Source organism: Lipophrys pholis (genome assembly GCF_963383615.2).
Source record: "Lipophrys pholis genome assembly, chromosome: 1".
Taxonomy (NCBI): domain Eukaryota; kingdom Metazoa; phylum Chordata; class Actinopteri; order Blenniiformes; family Blenniidae; genus Lipophrys; species Lipophrys pholis.
In genome coordinates this window covers 18,888,598-18,906,876 of record NC_137635.1, presented here as the reverse complement: position 1 = coordinate 18,906,876, position 18,279 = coordinate 18,888,598, and the positions used below count along the sequence as shown (strand labels likewise).

Genomic DNA, 18,279 nt, shown 5'->3' with positions numbered 1-18,279 from the left:
ACATTTTCTCCTTGATCCACTCTTTTTGAACAAATTCTTTGTGTCCGAAAACAAAATGCATTGCAATAAAGAGATCAGGGAGAACAGCTTGAATAAACTAAGAGATTATAAGGTGACCATGCCACATATGAAACTGCAGAGATTTAAAAGGTAATATGAAAGATTAACCTCAAAAAGCAAAGCATTCAGTAGGTATATAGGAGACACTGAATGGGAAGCAGAATACAGATTTGGTCTTGATTGTAGTCTGTGCAGCCCAGATCACACTCTGAATCAGGGACTCTACTGCATGTCTGGCTTCTAATGTAATCAGAAGAATCATAAAACTATCTAAGCATTTTTTTTTTTTTTTAAAGATATAGATGAAAGATATAATCAAAATCTTTTTAGAGAAGCAAGAAAAACTATTCATTGGGTTGTTATTAATAAGTAGACAAAATCGGCAAAGACTTAAAGAAAGCTGCACAAGCTGGGTAAAAGATAATTACTAATTAGAGTGTGCTGAAGAGAAAGAATCTCAGTAACTCTCGAGATTCCACGCACAAGAAGAGACTTCACAACAAAATCACTCATGCCAATAACTAATTATTTCACGAATAATGGTAATGATCATTAATCATCATCTTTTAAAGAAGACACTCTTGAAAATCACAGCTCTCCATCTTAACAACAATAGCTGTGATAAGGTTTCAGTGATTTGCGTGCCTTTGTTCCTCCTAGCGACCATTGAGCCGCAGCTCAGACGTTATGAAAGTGAAGAACAGGGCTGGTTTCCCCAGGCAGGGTGTTAAATTTCTCAACAACCCCAGCTCTCCGTCAGCCAATCAAACAGTAAGACACGTAGTAACAGGTCTGGAAGCTACAGAAGACCTTCAGTCGCTTGCAGATTATTTCAACAATTATATTTTTCATGGTTTAATTGAGGGAAATTTAAAAAAAAATAAGTAATTCTGTTTTAGAAAGAAAAATAATTGAAAAGTGAATGAGGTCAGATGAGACCATTTGAGCTGCATTGCCAGGCCAATGGTTTCAGGTAAACTAGTGTGCTCCGTCAATTTATTAACAACTGAAAACATCAGAAACTCAAAGATGTCTGTTAGAATTTAAGTCAACGAAGCAATAAAACGCTGGTCATGGTAATCCCTGAACATAAAACAGTTGAGACTAAAGCTCAAAAATGTATCTCCAAACCAGGATGTTTCTGTTTGCATCATCACAGAAAGCTTAGAAATTGAGCTGGAGTAGTTAAACAGAGTGATAAATAATCTGTGTGTTATTGTTTCAAGATTCAGATCTGACCAAATTCTCATTTCAAACTAAGAGAAAAATACCTGTCCAGACACCCAAAGCACTTCAAACTGTCATGCCAGCAATTAATCGCCTCCATTTATTTAACCACAGCCGCTCTTAAATATTACCTAATAAAACTGAATTATTTTAAGCATGAAGAAATCCAATTAGTTCCTATTGAGAGGGTACTAATAACTTAGTCACTCTGTGTGTGTGTGTGTGTGTGTGTGTGTGTGTGTGTGTGTGTGTGTGTGTGTGTGTGTGTGTGTGTGTGTGTGTGTGTGTGTGTGTGTGTGTGTGTGTGTGTGTGTGTGTGTGTGTGTGTGTGTGTGTGTGTGTGTGTAGTAATGTGAGAAAAGTATGGTGTGTTATTTAACAGTGGGCATGGAGCTGTCTATATTAAACAGTGTTTGTGTGTTGCCAGTTTGTTCAAATAGGCCAGTTCATCTCTTAATATACAACCGTTATTCAGCATTCACTCATGACTGAACGTTTTGAGCAATTGGTATCACTCTGTAATATAAATCCCGCTCACAAACTGACCTTTGTGTTGACATGGCAACCGAACGGTTTGCTTCAGGCATGTATCAGCAATTCGACATCTACAGGACGACGGCTAACAATTGGCTTCAGAAACTTCAGCAAAAACAAAAAGAAGAGTGGACGATCAGTGCAGCACGAAGCTGAAGGGCACTGTCAGAACAAGTCAGCATTACAGTTAACAGTGAGGACCAATATGAAGATATAGCAGAACAAATAACACAACATGACAGTGTCACACAAAAACAAACAATAATGAGCAAACTAGTGGGATCAGAAATGCTTTGTGGCAAAAGTAACTCTACATCAAAAACAGGATGAACCCTGCTGGAAGGAGCAGTAAATAACATTGATTATTTCTTTAGAACGACACCTGCCAAGAGGGGAAATGACATTATGCTGAAAGTGTACAGTCACTTCTTGAAGTTGATGAGTGAGAAGCACAAAAATGGGCCCGTATGAGGAGCCGAGTGCCTTGGAGAAGCAGCCACATTGTGACGCCTTTGCCTACTGAGTCCAAAAATAATCCATGAAGGGCATCTGGTGAATCGGCAAGAGAGTGCATTGATGCAAAAAGACCTATTGATGGACGAGGGAGTAAAGGTTGACTGTTGTCGTCTGACCCCACTGTAGAACAAATTGCTAAAAGCCTCAAGACCGCCCATAGAAACAGATAGGAAGCTGTCAGAACTAAGTGTGCTCCAGCTGGCGGAATAAGTCTGCATGGATCCGGTCAAAGTATTTATGTTGACCCTTGTTCATCACAAAAGGCAATAAGCAGTAGAAGAAGGTAGTTTGGTCTGATGAGTGACGTTTGGGTTTACATCATTACGGGTACGCCATGTCCTCGAAGGGGAACGAAGGAAGCACAACGTGAAGGTGGTGTGACGTTCTGGTAAACGCTGCACTTCAGTCCCAACATCCACGTGGAATCCCCTTCAACTCCTTCTCCCGTCCCCTGATGGCAGCAACTTCCTTGTTGCCGAGAAGCAGAAATTGTTCTCCAGATGTCATGGATGAACCCGCTCTGATACATAACGTCTACACGTCACACGTTTAAGAACTTCTTAGCCAACAGAGGTCTTGTGAAGTTCACGCCTCGGCAGATCAGAGCTGCTTCACTAAAATATTAGGCAGACTGCTTTAGTATTGTGGCTGACAGGTGTGAAAGTGTGTTAGAGTACAGAGTGTCGGTGAATCTACTTTCACTCAGGTTTTTTTTTTTTTTTTCCTCCCTCGCTCCATAGCCTGAGCAGGAAGTTGTTCGTCTTGAAGCTGATGGATTACCTGACAATTTCCTAGAAGCTTTCAGCGAAGCGCACACCTGAACACGACGGGACGGAAGGAGACAGAGCGGCAGCTGTTAGGCAACAGCCTTTCCACATGCTTGAAGGCATGGCTTATGCAAAATGGTCCCAGATGTCATTGGCCGATCAAAGCTTGGGACTGAAAGAGACCTCAATACACTACAATGTCCCGCCTGGGGAAGTAGAAAAAAAAAAAAAAGAAATCAATCAGAAATATCAGAAGCCACAATTTAGGTGACTGGTAAAGGTTTTAGAGACTGAATGTGCACATTTGAAATGTGACTTTTCTCCACATAAAATGTGTATGGACCCACAAAACCTGAAATATGTGAAATGGATAGAAAAAATATATATATTTTTTAAATAAAATAATGACTATATATATATAAAACACCTGCTGGTGAGATTGCATTCATGAAGTTTCATTTTAAAGCAATTTTCTCTTATTTTGCCTTATATTTAATGGATTTTGCCACTTTAGCCAATTTAGGCCTCTTGGGCAGGAAGAACCGTGTGTTCGTACAATTGAGGCTGAACAAACAATGAAGAGAGAAAAAGAGACTATTAGATTAATATGAGATCAGATGCACTGGAATCATTGGTGGGTAATAATTATCTCTTCCTCGAAATCCTGCAGGGACTTATTGTCACACACAACGTTTCAAGTGAAAAATCATAATTTCTGCGTTTTCGTTTCAGAAAAACTTTGCCTGCAACTGCAACATTTAGAAAACGATATGCATGGCTGTTTACACAGAAATGGCACTAACGCTGTAAACAATGAGCATTTTCCAAGCTGCTGGAAGCTGCTTCCACAAACTTGTGCTTTCAGCGGGTCCGAGCACCGGAGTCGTGTAAATAGACACCGAATACGTGATCAAAGTTTTGTGTTTTCCCTTGAAAACGTTGTGGAAACTGGTCCTTCATTATTTTTGCTGTTTTGACCCATTTAGCTGTGGTGCTTGTTGTTCTCTATCCTTTTTACCATTTGTAAAGGTTTCAGTCGTTTTAGCGATATTGGCTTTATTTTTCACAGTTAGAGTCAATCTATTATCATTTACAACAACAACTGGAACATGTCAAGACCACCAGGCTGTGCCCTGACTGCCAACGACTGCATAGCAACAGGTGACAGGACTAGTAATACGCATCACAATTCCTATGTTCTGAGTTACCTGTGAACGTGAAAAGAAGCAAGCAGTTTGGGCAAGACATGTGCAACATCAACCAACAGCCGGAATGGAATCAAAAACTCGATCTCACACACCAGATATCAGCATAGCCTCGCACAAACGACCATGAGGTGGATAATAATGACAGGGGCACAACAATCTGTTCCCAGGGAGCCAATGGCTTCAGGCTTGAGGGACGGCCCCTCCAGCCTCTCCTGAAGCTCTGCACGTCTTCAAGAGCAGCGACGCAAACAGCCATCTGCTATTAGACAGTCTATGTATACATATGAATGACATATTGCATGTTTTTTACACCACATTACTGCTTCAGTGTCTACATTCAATCCAAAGCAATAACAAATATGGCCTAATTTTTATTATTATGAAAGAGTTATTATGTACTCGGTTGCACATTCTGAGTAAATAGAGCTAAGATCAAGTTACAGACTAATCCAACTGAAAGAAGGGTGTAAAGAAGAGCAGTGATGCAAATAGTTGTTTGCCATCAGACACAGTGTCGGGCCTGCAGGGTTGCTCTGCTATGATGTAACAGTCGGCCCTGCTGGAGTCATCACAGCAAACTGCCACCCAAGTGATGGTGACCAAATAAACCCTCTCTGCTACACTACTCAAAGGCAAACACACGCAAACGCCTCATCCTCCTCCTCTTCTGCCATCTTTACAGAATCTCTCTGTGTCTCTTCCTCTCCGCTCCCCCAGCGTATGATCTGATCGGAGGCGTGCCAAGCCGAGCTGGCCTGGATGAAACAGCTGAGAAACCCCCGGCTGAGCTGAAACCCCTCCAAACGCAGAGAGGGAGGACGAGGAAAGAAAAGGAGAGCGGCGGTGCTTTAGCTGACCCAAAACCTATTAACCTCTGCTAACTGGGATACATACAATGAATGGGGTGGCACCAAATCAAGTCAAGAGGAGGGAGAGTATAAGCCAGCTCACCAGGACCAGACGATAGGACGGAGAGAGCCGATATCAATACTTTGAGGTCAGAAACAGAGCAAGGGTAATGTTTACCTGCACAGATTTTTGATTTTTTTTTGGGGGGGGGGCCTTTTTATGACGCAGTGCAGTAGCTGCTTCTCATCTAAGCATATATTTGAGTTTTAATGAATAAATCAAGTTGGAGTAGCCGCTATCAGTGACAGACCTGGAGACCTTCATCAAGGGCCCCTGTTTCTAGACTCGAACAAGGCACCCTGCGATTAAACACACCCAGACATCTCCATTCTTTTGTACTTGATTTTAAGTGGGTCTCTGATGAAGTGGAGGACTGTGAAGCTGAGTGGCAGTGTGACATCAATACCCTGATTACTGGAGAAGATGCAGACGTAGGTGCAGCTGCAGGAAACCAAACCTGTAAATGTGCGCGCGCGCACACACACACACACACACACACACACACACACACACACACACACACACACACACACACACACACACACACACACACACACACACACACACACACACACACACACACACACACACACACACACACACACACACACACACACACACACACAATCCTCTCTGCACACTTCTTTGTTTTTTTGTATTCTGCACAATTTAAATTCATTTCATTAATGCATTGGCGATAATGTGCACTTTATCAAATTCCACTAATAAAATTCAAAGTTAAAGTTGTTTGTTGAAACATTAAGGAACTTCACTAAAAGTCAAAACTCCTCCAATAAAAACACTTTTGCAGACGGTTTTGTTTTTATCTGAACGTTAAAGTAAAGGTCGTGCTTTTCCTGAATTTGAATTTGGGAAACTTTTCGTTTTATGCCTTCAGCGGCAGCTTCACCACTTTGACGAGTAACAAGTGAGTGTGAGATATGCTCATACAAAATCATGGCCATTAGTTTAAGCAGAAACATTGAAAAATATTCACCTTTTCAGGATGTTTCAGGTTCTGTAGAAGTTACATAAAACCTGATAGCAGACAGTTACTAGCATTCATATTACAACGAGGCTGACCAAAGCAGCTTGAAAGTCAATTTCTTTGATCTTATTTTAATCGCCGCAGATGGGAGAGCCAATGAAAGAGTACCAAAGGATCATTTGAACATCTTAACCTTGGTGGAGCCTCAACCAAAACATGATGCTCACCGGGATACTTAGTAAATCTAAATGTGTTTCTATCTGTATTTCTGACTCATACGAGCACAGCTGCTCCTTAACGGGAAGAGACATGGCTAAAAAAACGGGGGGTGGGGGGACTGCATGTGAGAGAGGACCGATATAGACATCACAAGCTGTGCTGTCCACTCTGAGTTGAGGTGGGGGAAAAAAAACAAGATACAAAGAGCGATGAGTTAGTATGATCACATGAGCACGACAGATGGACCAATAGAAATGATGGAAATGAGAGTTTATAGAAATGCCTAAATCTGGCTCATGATGACACAGACGTCGGCTCCCGTGAGCGCTCGGATCATACCTTCTCTTTTGAGAAAATTATTAGATTCAAATGCTATGCTGATGACAATGTTAAAAGTGCAGTCTGTCGGCTTTAATTTCAGGGTGTTTTCATCAAATCGCGGATGAACATTCACAAAATTAAAAGCCCCATCTTCGTCAGTCTACACACGGGGCTGATTCGGATTGGGTCTCCATTCAAATGGTGGGTACCTTCATCGTTAAAGCTAAAATATTAATATCCCCTGACAGGACAAGATTATATGGATTATTTCAGCTTTGTCTGCATCAATAACTGTGACGACCGTGGCCCAGGTGCTACAGCATGAGCCCGTCCCTTGACGACGCATCGAACCCAGAGTTTCTCCCAACGTAATGTGTGTGAATGGGTGAATGTAACTGACCGTGTGAAGTGTTCTGAGGCCACTAAAAGCCTATAAACGAAGTCCATTAACATTGGCTCTCTCAGATTTCGCCCTCTAAGAATTGCACATGGGATGCATTCAAATTGATACTGCATAACATTATTATACCAAACCAACAGAATAGGTTGAAAATCACAGCATCACAAAACAGCATATCCAGAACTGCCCTCTGTTAGCTGTAAGTAATATGCAGTTTGTTCAGGTTTATGACCAAAAACTAATTACATAAATACAAATTGGCTTTAATCCAGGGAAATTCCCTGATTTCTAGCTCCGCTGACATAATCACTACAAACGCAGATGTAAATATGAGTCATATAGTGATACCAAAATTAGTGTTACACTACATCTAGGAATCACAATCTGTCTGTCTGTCCTATTCATTTCTCTCCTTCTGTCCCCTCACCCCAACCGGAAAAGCAGAAAGCTGCCACCTCCGAGCCTGGTGCAGCAAAGGTTCCTTCTTGTTAAAGGGGAGTTTTTCATGTTCACAGCTCTTATGCTTGCACATGTGGCATTGTTGTGTTTTTCTCTGTAACAAGCACCGAGAAACGACTGTGTTGTATTTGGGGCTATATAAATAAAGTTCAATTGAATTGAAGTTATTGTACATCCCCTAAACATATATTTACATTCACAGCATTCAGCATGATATGTCAGTCTGATGAGCTGCGACGAATTCTTCCTTTTGGTTTGTGGGTGTCTTTATCTTTATGACACACTTCAATGTTGGACATGGTGAGATTAAAATGCAGTTTGGAAGGATTTGGTTTACAAAGATATACTTTGACATCAAAAGCTCCCTTGTCCGATATATTCGATGTAAATTATGGTAAATGCTGAATTTTCTGTGCAGTCTCAGTGACAATACGCCTGGTAGGCACAGCAAATATTTTCCTTTAAAGAAATGAAATGATTGCTGTCAGTTTCCCTCTCACGTTCATGTCCGGTTTGAATTGAGTGTGTTGCGTGAGAACCAAAATCCTAGGATTTTTATTTTGGAAAAAATCTGCAGTAAATGTACAACTTTCCTGAAGACTTAGGAACCGGCGTGCCTCACTTAAAACATGCATGACTCCGGCAATCGCTTCCCCCTTCGGCTCCATACTGAAGCTAAGAGAGATGAACTCTGTGAATTTAACATACATGCACATATTTAAGCTCCATAGCAGGGGCATTAAGCTTTAATCCCGGTGTGGTGATTTTAATATGCGGTAGGTCGTGAATGATTCATCAAAAGATGAAGAAATACCCTCAAATTGTTGCTGAAAGTGCTGACAGTCAAAAGCACATTAAGCTTTTGCAATCCAAGGCACAAGAAAGCTTTTTACCTATTGCAGACATATATGTAGTCTAAATATAAAAAGAAGACTTTGAAAGGCTTTGTATTCAAATCATTTAAAGCAGATTTACCTGCAACATTCCGGGTTAGTCTGTATTATGTATTATTTTGGCTTTCCACGGGTCACAATCCATTGTGTTGCACAAGCACATCTGGTTAAATTGCTCATATCCTTTGGCTTATTACTGTGTCTCTTTTGGGTGTGTGGCTTGTAATTGTTGGTCTTGCTCTTGTTGTTTATGGTTAATTAATGAGCTTGTGGATCAAAGGGAGAATCCCCTATCCCACTGGAAGACTCGACCTATATGTCTCTTCTATCCTCCAAGAGCCGTGCGCCCTCTGCTTATCAATATGATGCTGCAGATTATAGAAATGCATCATGGGAAAACAACAACAACGAAAAATCTCTACTGTATCGGCAGAGTCAGAAGACTTTTAATGCACTTAAAGTCTGTTTGTTAATTGGGTAGGAGGCGAGTGAAGAATTTAGGTTAAGAAGAAGCCGCCTCTAGGCTACAGGCAGCCCAGTTTACAGGGATACTCTATGACAGAGGTGTCCATTCCCTGTCCCCGAGAGCCCCTGTCCTGCATGTTTTAGGTTTCTCCCAGTTCCAACACCCCTGAATGCAATAAGGCCCTTGTTACTTGGCTTTTTAACACGCTTGACGATGACATCAACATCAGATTTGAGGTGTGCTGAAGCTGGGAGAGAGCTAAAACGTGCAGGACCCCGGCCCTCGAGGCCCGGAATTGGGTAACCCTTCTCTAGGGCTGCAGATTAAAGGTTATTATAGGACGGTTTTACATGTCCAGCCCATTCAAGATGAAATACGACCAAATGTGGGCCCTGAACCACACCCCTGCCTTGACCTAAGACACAACGACCTAAAATTTAAAAATGAACTTATTTACTGAGGACTTGAAGAAAGAAAGACAACTGTTTTCCCCCCTTAACCTCCCTGAATGGTTTGTGGTTAACAACTTCAAACATTACAATACTTTTCCAGTCAAAGTCATCTTTTTCTGTCCACATATTTGCCCAATTGAACAATTACAAGGCAGGACTGATTTGCACCGTGAAGTCAACCCCTCAGACAATTCAAATAACTTGGTCAGGCTATTACATGAAAAACCTGTTTGCATCACTGAACTGTATCTCAAACCTTTTTTTTTATTTCATAGTCCACATCATTCATGCATACAAATCATTTTGGGTAAAGTCATTCCCCCCCCCCCGACTGATTCATTAACATCAAAGTCTGGAGTAAATTGTGTTTACATATTCACTGAATTTAACACCGACGGCCGTGATGGGGTTTGATCAGAAGTGATTAACAGTCGGGTGTTTGACTGAAATGTGTTTCAATGCTGATTGGTGCACACAGCAGGTATGTTACTACTCGTATGTCCAACTGAGTCACATTAAGTTCACACCGGCATTGCACAGAAAATGGCTTCAGTTCATTTTGTTTTAACCAATACCTGTCTGAGGTCGGTTCATTTGTATCGTTGTGATCAATTTGAAGATACTGTAATCTACATACATCTTGTGATTGTCGATCAAGTTGTAAAATACCCGCTCAGCTGGAATACACAGATTTTTTAAAAGAAAATTTCTGCCTTTGCCGAATCTGCCCAAGTGAGTGCAGCCATGTTGCCTAGTAACCAAAATCTCAACTCTTCACGTTAAGCAACGAGATGCTTTGGAAATACTCATGTGAACATGAAAGGCATCTGATAAGACATAACATATCAAATGAATGCTAAATGTGTCAGGAATTTAAATGTTGTGACCCCTCAGGTCGGTGGTTGACTTTTTAAAGACTCGTTGTTTTTTTGAATGAAAAAACAATGTGAAAAAAAACAGATTTTATTGGGCACAGTATCTTCTTTCATTCTCATTTTGCAGATCTCACCACAGATATATATGGATACATAAATAATTCTACTTAAACATTTACCTTACAAAGTCTCTGGGAAAATGTGTTTTTCAACACTTTAGTTCTCTATAAAATACTTCGTAAGGGCCTTAATCTTCAAACCGATTCATTTTCTTTTAAATGCCTTTTAAGACCCCGCGGACATGCTGTTACAGGGATTCTCTTAAAGCTTTCCTGAAATCAGGACAGATGGACAACTCAAAAACAAAATGCCCCAGGCAGCGACCGCCTCTGATGCAAAGGCATAAAAATATGCTGTAACGTTCTCTCCGTTTAATGCAGACTGTTGTTTCCATGAGTCAGAGCAGTAAGGGAAGGCAAAAGAAAGCTCCTGAGTTCACCCGAGCGGGTTGGTTTGTCACGGTATAGCGGAAACATAACACTGTTATGATGTTACAGACATACAGAACTCTGTCCTGCCCAATGTTTGGCTGACTAGATGTTTTTACATCAACGTTCAATCTAGAGCAAGATAAAACTAAGCCTTTTATGTTTCGTTGAAGTCAGTCAGATTTTATTTTTCACTCTTTAACACAACATATTTGAATGTTTATGTGCTTCTTTGCTTGCTTGACAGACGTGCCTCATCTGGAGATAAGTTTTCTTTTTCATACAGGAGCGAAATGTAATTTCAGCCTTGTAACTGCAGTGTGTACTCGAGTATGTACTACTGTGGGATGAGTATAAGACAGTAGCCAAATTTTATATTAAACTTAAACGGTCAAGAAGTTTAAATCGGCCCAAGATGTTGGAAAACACGCTTAGGCAAACAGGATCTGATGGAATAGATGGAATCTATTTATGTAGTTATGTTGTATGTGATTGTCATTTGTTTCGATGTAGAAATGACAAATGAACTTTCGCATCTTCTCTTATTTCTCAGAAGACTGGAATCAAAAACTGAGCCAGGGAGGAGACCGAAGGGCAAAATACATGGTATTATACCATTTTTCAGAGGAGGAGCTTGAAAGCACCTTGTCTTCTCTTTGTTCTTCTTCTACTGTGTCGCTTTTAATGGTGTCTGATGATCTGGGGAAGTCCCACTCTTTAGTGGTGAGTCGCATCCACCTGCACTTCACTCTCCAGGGCTTCCCATCAAGTATTGTTTTTTAATTCTTTTTTTTTTTTTAGCATAAAACACCACCACATTTGGCAATGGTATTTCCGGCAAAACATCAAAAACTATACCATCTTTTCCCGTAAAGGAACGCCACCATTTCCCATAAAGATCGACAGTTCAAGGTCAGTTCATTCCTTGCTTAACACACAAACATACTGTACAATGAGAGTAGCAACACTTGATAGAAATCAATTCTTCACTAATTAATACTTTTGTAACTAATACATGTATTGATTGATACATCGATAACAATGATTAGTATCCCAATACATTTATTATGTATAAAATTACACTTCAGTTTCCGATACAGGGATCATTCCTTTAGCCAGAAAAAAACATTCTAAGCAGTTGCAAAATATCACTTCAGTTTCACCTAACTGACTAAATAAGGACAGAAAAAAGCCGCGGCCACGTGCTGGTGAACGTGGAAGATCTGCGGGCTGATAAGATCACAAAGACTGGATACCTTCATCCTGACACCAAGCAGTCCACGTGCACCGATAAGAGGATGTGTTACATCACTACCTGCCCACCCTTTCCTTATCACCCGAGACTCGCAGATCAATGTCGATCAGCTCAGCCGTATCTCAGAAATCTCGGCGGACATGTTTGCTGCATTATGCAATTTGTTTTTATTACTCACAGACAAATGAAAAGCTCCACTGCAATAAAGATGGAAATTAAAACGGGGTTTGTCTTTTTCCCCCTCGAGTTGTTGCACTTTGTTTCTTTTTTATCTCTCTGCATCTGTCTGCCTCCCTCTCCATCATGTCACCAGCGTTCATTTCAGACAGACACAAATGTGTTGGCATGTGTTAAAGTGTCCTCCCGCAGTGATGGCAGTTTAAGCCCACCACGATCAGACCTTCTGAGACTTTACACATCTAAAGAACGCATGCAAAGATTTATATAAACACACAAACACAGACTCATGGCGCAGTGATAAAGGAAACGAGTTAAAGAGAGGAGAAGATCCCAGAAGGATATCCATACTCTACGTCTAGATAAAATTAAGGAGCAATTAGACTGAATTTTCAAAGAAATGGTAGAATATCAAGTAACTAACTCTCTTGACAAAACAACTGTGAGTTAAATTCAAACACAGCTCCAACTGTGACTAAATTACAACTAATTCCGCTACATAATGACCCCAAATGTACGGCTTGAGCCATAAACAACTGCCTCCAGCAACAACAGGAACAGGAACAACTATTTTTGACTTTGAGGTATAGCAACTTTTCCCTGTGTGTGTGTGTGTGTGTGTGTGTGTGTGTGTGTGTGTGTGTGTGTGTGTGTGTGTGTGTGTGTGTGTGTGTGTGTGTGTGTGTGTGTGTGTGTGTGTGTGTGTGTGTGTGTGTGTGTGTGTGTGTGTGTGTGTGTGTGTGTGTGTGTGTGTGTGTGTCATGGACAAGCTTATGAGAAAACCAAAATACCATCAGTGGGACAGCAGTGTACCTCCACATCCACCTCGCCGGCTTCCTGAAAGTCTAATTTAAGGGACAGCATGCAGCACTCGAGAAACGCAGCGCCTAACAGCTGCTCGGACAGATGTTGGGAGTCACGAGGTTCACATCATTCCAGGTGGAAATACAGCGCCAATTAACTGCCATTAAATCTGCTGAAATTGGTTTATTACTGACTGATTGAGTCATATGGAAAAGACCTCCTATCACAGCACAAAACCAACACAAAATTTTAAAGAGATTTCCTCATTTTCTCAGAGTTTTAATGCATTCTCTTTCTCATTATCAAAATCGTCATTGTAGGTTTGTTTTGCTACAGAGGTCCAATTAACCTGGACTCAAAGCTAATATTTACATGAACAGTGGTTAATGTGGATACTCATGATGATGATAGGGGGCTCGATCACTATTAGGGAGAATATGTTTAACACATGGCACACACACAATATAGAATCACCAATTATCCTCCACTGTATGTTTTTGGATGGTTTTCTCTCACAGTCCAAAATCCATCACTGGAAATAGTGATTTTAAAGTCCCTACTTGCTATGTATGCGAGTGTGTTCGTCTGCCTCTTCTTTTTCATCTGTGATAGACTAGCAACAGGGTGTAACTTGCCTCCTCATATTGTCATATAAGTGCTCCACTACCCTCAGTTGGATAAGATGGTATGAAAGCAGAACTGAAGCCTGACAGATGAAACGTCTTCAAATCCATAAGACAGTCTCAATGTCTTTGAAGACGTGAAATGGGGATCCTATATGACATGGATAACTCACAGATATTGATATCACATGTAGTACATTTTCTGTGCAATCATACCACTGAGATCAGTCTTTTTACTTCACACTTTCACTCGGGCATCGAAACACACCATTGATTGTTCAATTCAACCCAAAATATACCAGCTGCCTTCAAAAAAGAAAGACAAATGACAAAAGTTGGATCTATTACAGGAGACTCAACTATAAAACTACCATGTCCCAGGAGAATCTGGACTGGGGGTCATGACACTCTGGAGGCCACCATTGTTGATATTGCCTCCGAGCACTGCTTGTTGCATAAACAGACACCCAAAATGCAATAAAGGTTTTAGAGTTAGGGTTAACCCTAACCCTAACACATACCTACAAATACCCTTTAACGTGACAGGAATTCTGAACAGGCTTTACACTATATAAATCCAGAAACATCACTGGAAATTTCATAACACCGCTTCGGAAATTAGCAAATGACTTGTATTACTTATGGGTTTAATGATGTTTTGTTTATGACGTTTGTTCTGTTAGACTGAGCTGATGTAGCTGTAAACATATTTTAATAGTTACTATATAAGATGTTGGTGAGGCATGATAATATTGCCATCATCGACATCCAAAGTATCACCGTGGGTGCATTTAATGCTGCAATCAGCACGTTGAATAATTTGGTTTTATTCATTTATAGATGTTAAATGTTCTGTAGAGCATGAACACCAACTCTGTGGCACTGCAGAACAACTTTTCACACGACGTCATTCCGGTGAAACCTCATCACCCCCAACTAAATTCACTGGCCAGCACAGGTTGAAGGCGCGGCAGAGAAAACATGTTCCAGAGACTTTTCATTGTCCTCCACGCGGCTCAGCAGGACACATGAACAGAAGACAGCGCAGCAGGAAAAGAGCACAGAGTGCCCTGAGATTTCACACAAATATAAACATAGTCGAAGTCAATACAGCGCATTAGCATCGTTAAATTAAAACTCAACCAGGTCGAAACACGCACCTCTCTCTCAGGCAATGAAGGCTGAGCCATGTCCGATATTTATTCGTCTCTGACAGACCTGTATGTATCCGACAGGGCTCGATGTGACATTTTCTAAAAATCAATAACTCGGCCGGTCTGATTTTGTAGCAGCCGGTGAAGTGAAGCTGCTGGAACACGAATGTTGACAGCCACTCATGAAAATTACACAATCTCTGGAGTCGCCACCTTCTGCTTATTACATACAAGTGTTACAGCCCTGTATCACTGGACCTCAGAATATTAGGTCTCCTATTAAACCAGACTGCAGACAGCTTTGCTGGTAACCCATAATGAGAACATCTGAGATCTCCTGTGAGCTGTGCATCCTTCTTGTTCTCTTTCCTCTGTGGTTAGCTGCTATCATTAGCCAAAGTAAAAGCCTGAAGACCGCCACCGCGCCGACTTTTTACAATAAATCCACGTGACGACTTAATACCAAACAGGGACAAAGAAAACACTTGTGTTCTGCATGGCATTATTAGAGAGAGAGAGAGAGAGAGAGAGAGACCACAGTGCAATTGTGTTCCCCAGCATCCTCCCGGCCTCCAGTGAAACCCCGATCAAGACCGACAGCCGAGCAAATGAACAAATAAATAAGTAAACATCATTAAAAATGCACCATACATGCATGTGCATAAATAAGTGAAAACATAGTTTGGGCAAACACACACTGAATTATTTCTTATTAAAAGAATACAAAACCATGTATTCATTATTGATAAAAAAAACTCGCCCACACACGAGTATGTCATTGCTCATTAGCATACGCGCTGCCCCATTGGTCAGTCTAACAGGAAACCGGACGTATCCTCCATCATCACTCAAACAGCAGGCAGCAATATGGCTGCTGTCCAAATATTACAGCTCTTTCCCTTGCCCTGCAATCGGTATTTTTGTGGAGAACCTGCTCGGGGAATAGCTCTTGGCACTGTTAAGATTTTTAAATCAATGTAACCGCAGAAAGTTCAACTCTGCGCTTTCTTTATAAAGTGGAGCTTGAGGAGGAATTTCTTTCTTTAACAGCTCTCAAAAGGCCAAAAAATGTGTTTTATCAATCTCTTCTTTACCCTCTGATTCAGGTTCTTCTCAGTGTGAATCATTACCTCAATACCTTTATCAAATATAGTGAGTTTTTTATGTTTTAATTCTAGCAGTTTATCCTGAAGAGAAAAAAATTGTTTTTGTCCTCCTCAGTGGAAGGAACGGTATAAACAATCTTTTTAGTTTCACAGCCATGGATGTTTCAGATATATGAAGCTTATTCTCTTGCGTGGCATGAAAACATTGAAAAAACTCATTAACACATTTAAACAAACAAACTGCAGCAAATACAATGACACAGTTTGTGTATTATGCACTGAAAAAATTCTGAAAAACCTGACCAAACAAGTTCCTCCTTGCAGCTCCTTCGAGTGCCTGTGTGTGTACCTGTAAAAGGTTGAAGATAGTTCCATACAGATTTACCAACCTGCTCTTAGTGTGGAGAAGAAATCCTAATCTGGTGAAGTACTTTTTACAACAGGCCAGTCGAATGAAAGTTGATGCACGAAATGAAAGGGCAGCTTCAGGCCATGTTTACACGTCGCCGTCTTCAAGTGAAAATGCTTAACTTTCGTTGCATGTTATGCCCGAGTCAACGGTTGAAATTGGCCAACATGAGGTTCTTTGGCAAATAATCTTTGTAAATATAGTTTGTATACGACATGCGTGTGAAACCAACTGCTTTGTATAAATTCGATTTGGTTGCGCTTTGTTTTGATATTATATAGTTTGTACTTATGAGTGTATGTGCTCGCTGAGCTAACAATAATTATTACCCTGCGAACTAGAAAATAGAAATATATATATTGTGTGATAATTTTACTAACAAGATACAAATATCTAAAGTAAGCTCGTAAATCCCGAACTCAAAGGTAAAGCCAATGCTCTCTTTGCAAAGAACAGATGCTGCGTTTTCAAGGGTTTAAATTTGAATCAGCACGGTCAGGCAAAAGACAAGAAATTCAAGATTAACGCAGAGCAGTAACAGCGGCATATCAAAACCACGTCACAAACTGATTCATATCAAGTGATATAATTACACTGTGCTAAACTGAATTCAACTTATCGCTCGCCTTCCACAGCATGCCAAGCTTTCTTGTGACCCCCTCCAGGAAAATTGATTGCCAACCCCCGGTGAACTGCTGCAATGCCTAGAGGCGTCGGAGATTGGCTCAGCAACCTGGTATGAGCTGGAGTGGATGGATGGATGGATGGATGGATGGATGGATGGATGGATGGATGGATGGATGGATGGATGGATGGATGCAATAACATGAGACAGTTTCCCTCAGGACATCTTGAAAGAGAGTGAAATCCCAAATTTGCAGTTTCTCACATATTTCTCAAACACCAAGATGCTCTCTTACGTGCGCAAAGAACAGGAGAAAATATTAAAAACAAGTGGCAGCTCATTATCAGACATCTTGGCAAACGAGCGACACATAATGCAAAGGCGATCCATCCATGGCTCCAGCCTCAGGACAGGAGTAGATACTCAAGACAAAAAGACAGCACTCACCTCTATGAGTTTGCGTTCGTAGCTGGCAGCCAGCTCCTCGATGTCGCCCATGAACTTATTCTGTGGGGCGGGAGCTTGGTCTTCACTGGACCGCAGCATGGGCAGCGCTGCAGCGGAAAGATGAGAGAGAGAAGCAACATTAATTCAGATGTTCAGACACTCGGAGAAGCCCCAAGAGCGTGCGATCAAGAAGAGCTCCTTCAAACAACCACATATAAAGCGAGTTTCTACCAACTCCACGCGTTGTGTTGTCCTCTAAAGCAAGTTGATCCCAGTTCGCTTGGATGTACAATAGGAGCTGCATATCTATATAATTAACACATTACCACCCATACGGGAAACTTGAATCTCCATTTATTTAATTAATGTTACCCACTGCAGAGGATATGAGTCATGCACATTTCAAAATATTCATATAAACACGCAGGGAAAGAAGTATCAACATACACCCACAGAATGACAAGCATGAGCACACAAATCTTATGCAGGCAATCTCTTTTATGTACAGTATAAAATGCTGGCGCGCTCACATTTTTCTTTCTAAGAAAACTATGCACTTCTCTGTCAGAATGATGAACTCCCCTTCTCTTATCATTGTCTGTTTTACTCCGACTTCCAGTGCAAACAGAGTTTATTGTTTCTTTCCACGGCTGTAGTTTGCTAACTGGCTAAAGTCATCACAGAGTAGCCTGGAGCGCCGCTTCAGAGGCCACAAGCACCAACTAATCCAGTTCCCTCGGCGAACACCAGCAGAACTTGGCAGAAGTGGAAGCTTGGGATCATTTTTGCAGGGGGTGGGCGTTGGGATAACATTGTATTTTTCTTCACCTCAGCAAAAGCAAATTAACGCTGTTATTTTGCCGCCGCCACACACAGCTAACACCTAGACTAACACAC

The 18,279-nt window shown here is 41.1% G+C and overlaps 1 protein-coding gene across 1 annotated transcript in view; it reads right to left on the bottom strand.

Moving 5' to 3' along the window:
- snx29 (sorting nexin 29) overlaps positions 1 to 18,279 on the bottom strand; it is a 148,696-nt gene that overhangs the window by 59,631 nt on the left and 70,786 nt on the right. The window contains exon 15 of the mRNA XM_080465411.1: positions 17,383 to 17,489. Coding sequence (XP_080321537.1) covers positions 17,383 to 17,489 — 107 coding nt within the window. The remainder of the gene's footprint in view (positions 1 to 17,382; positions 17,490 to 18,279) is intronic.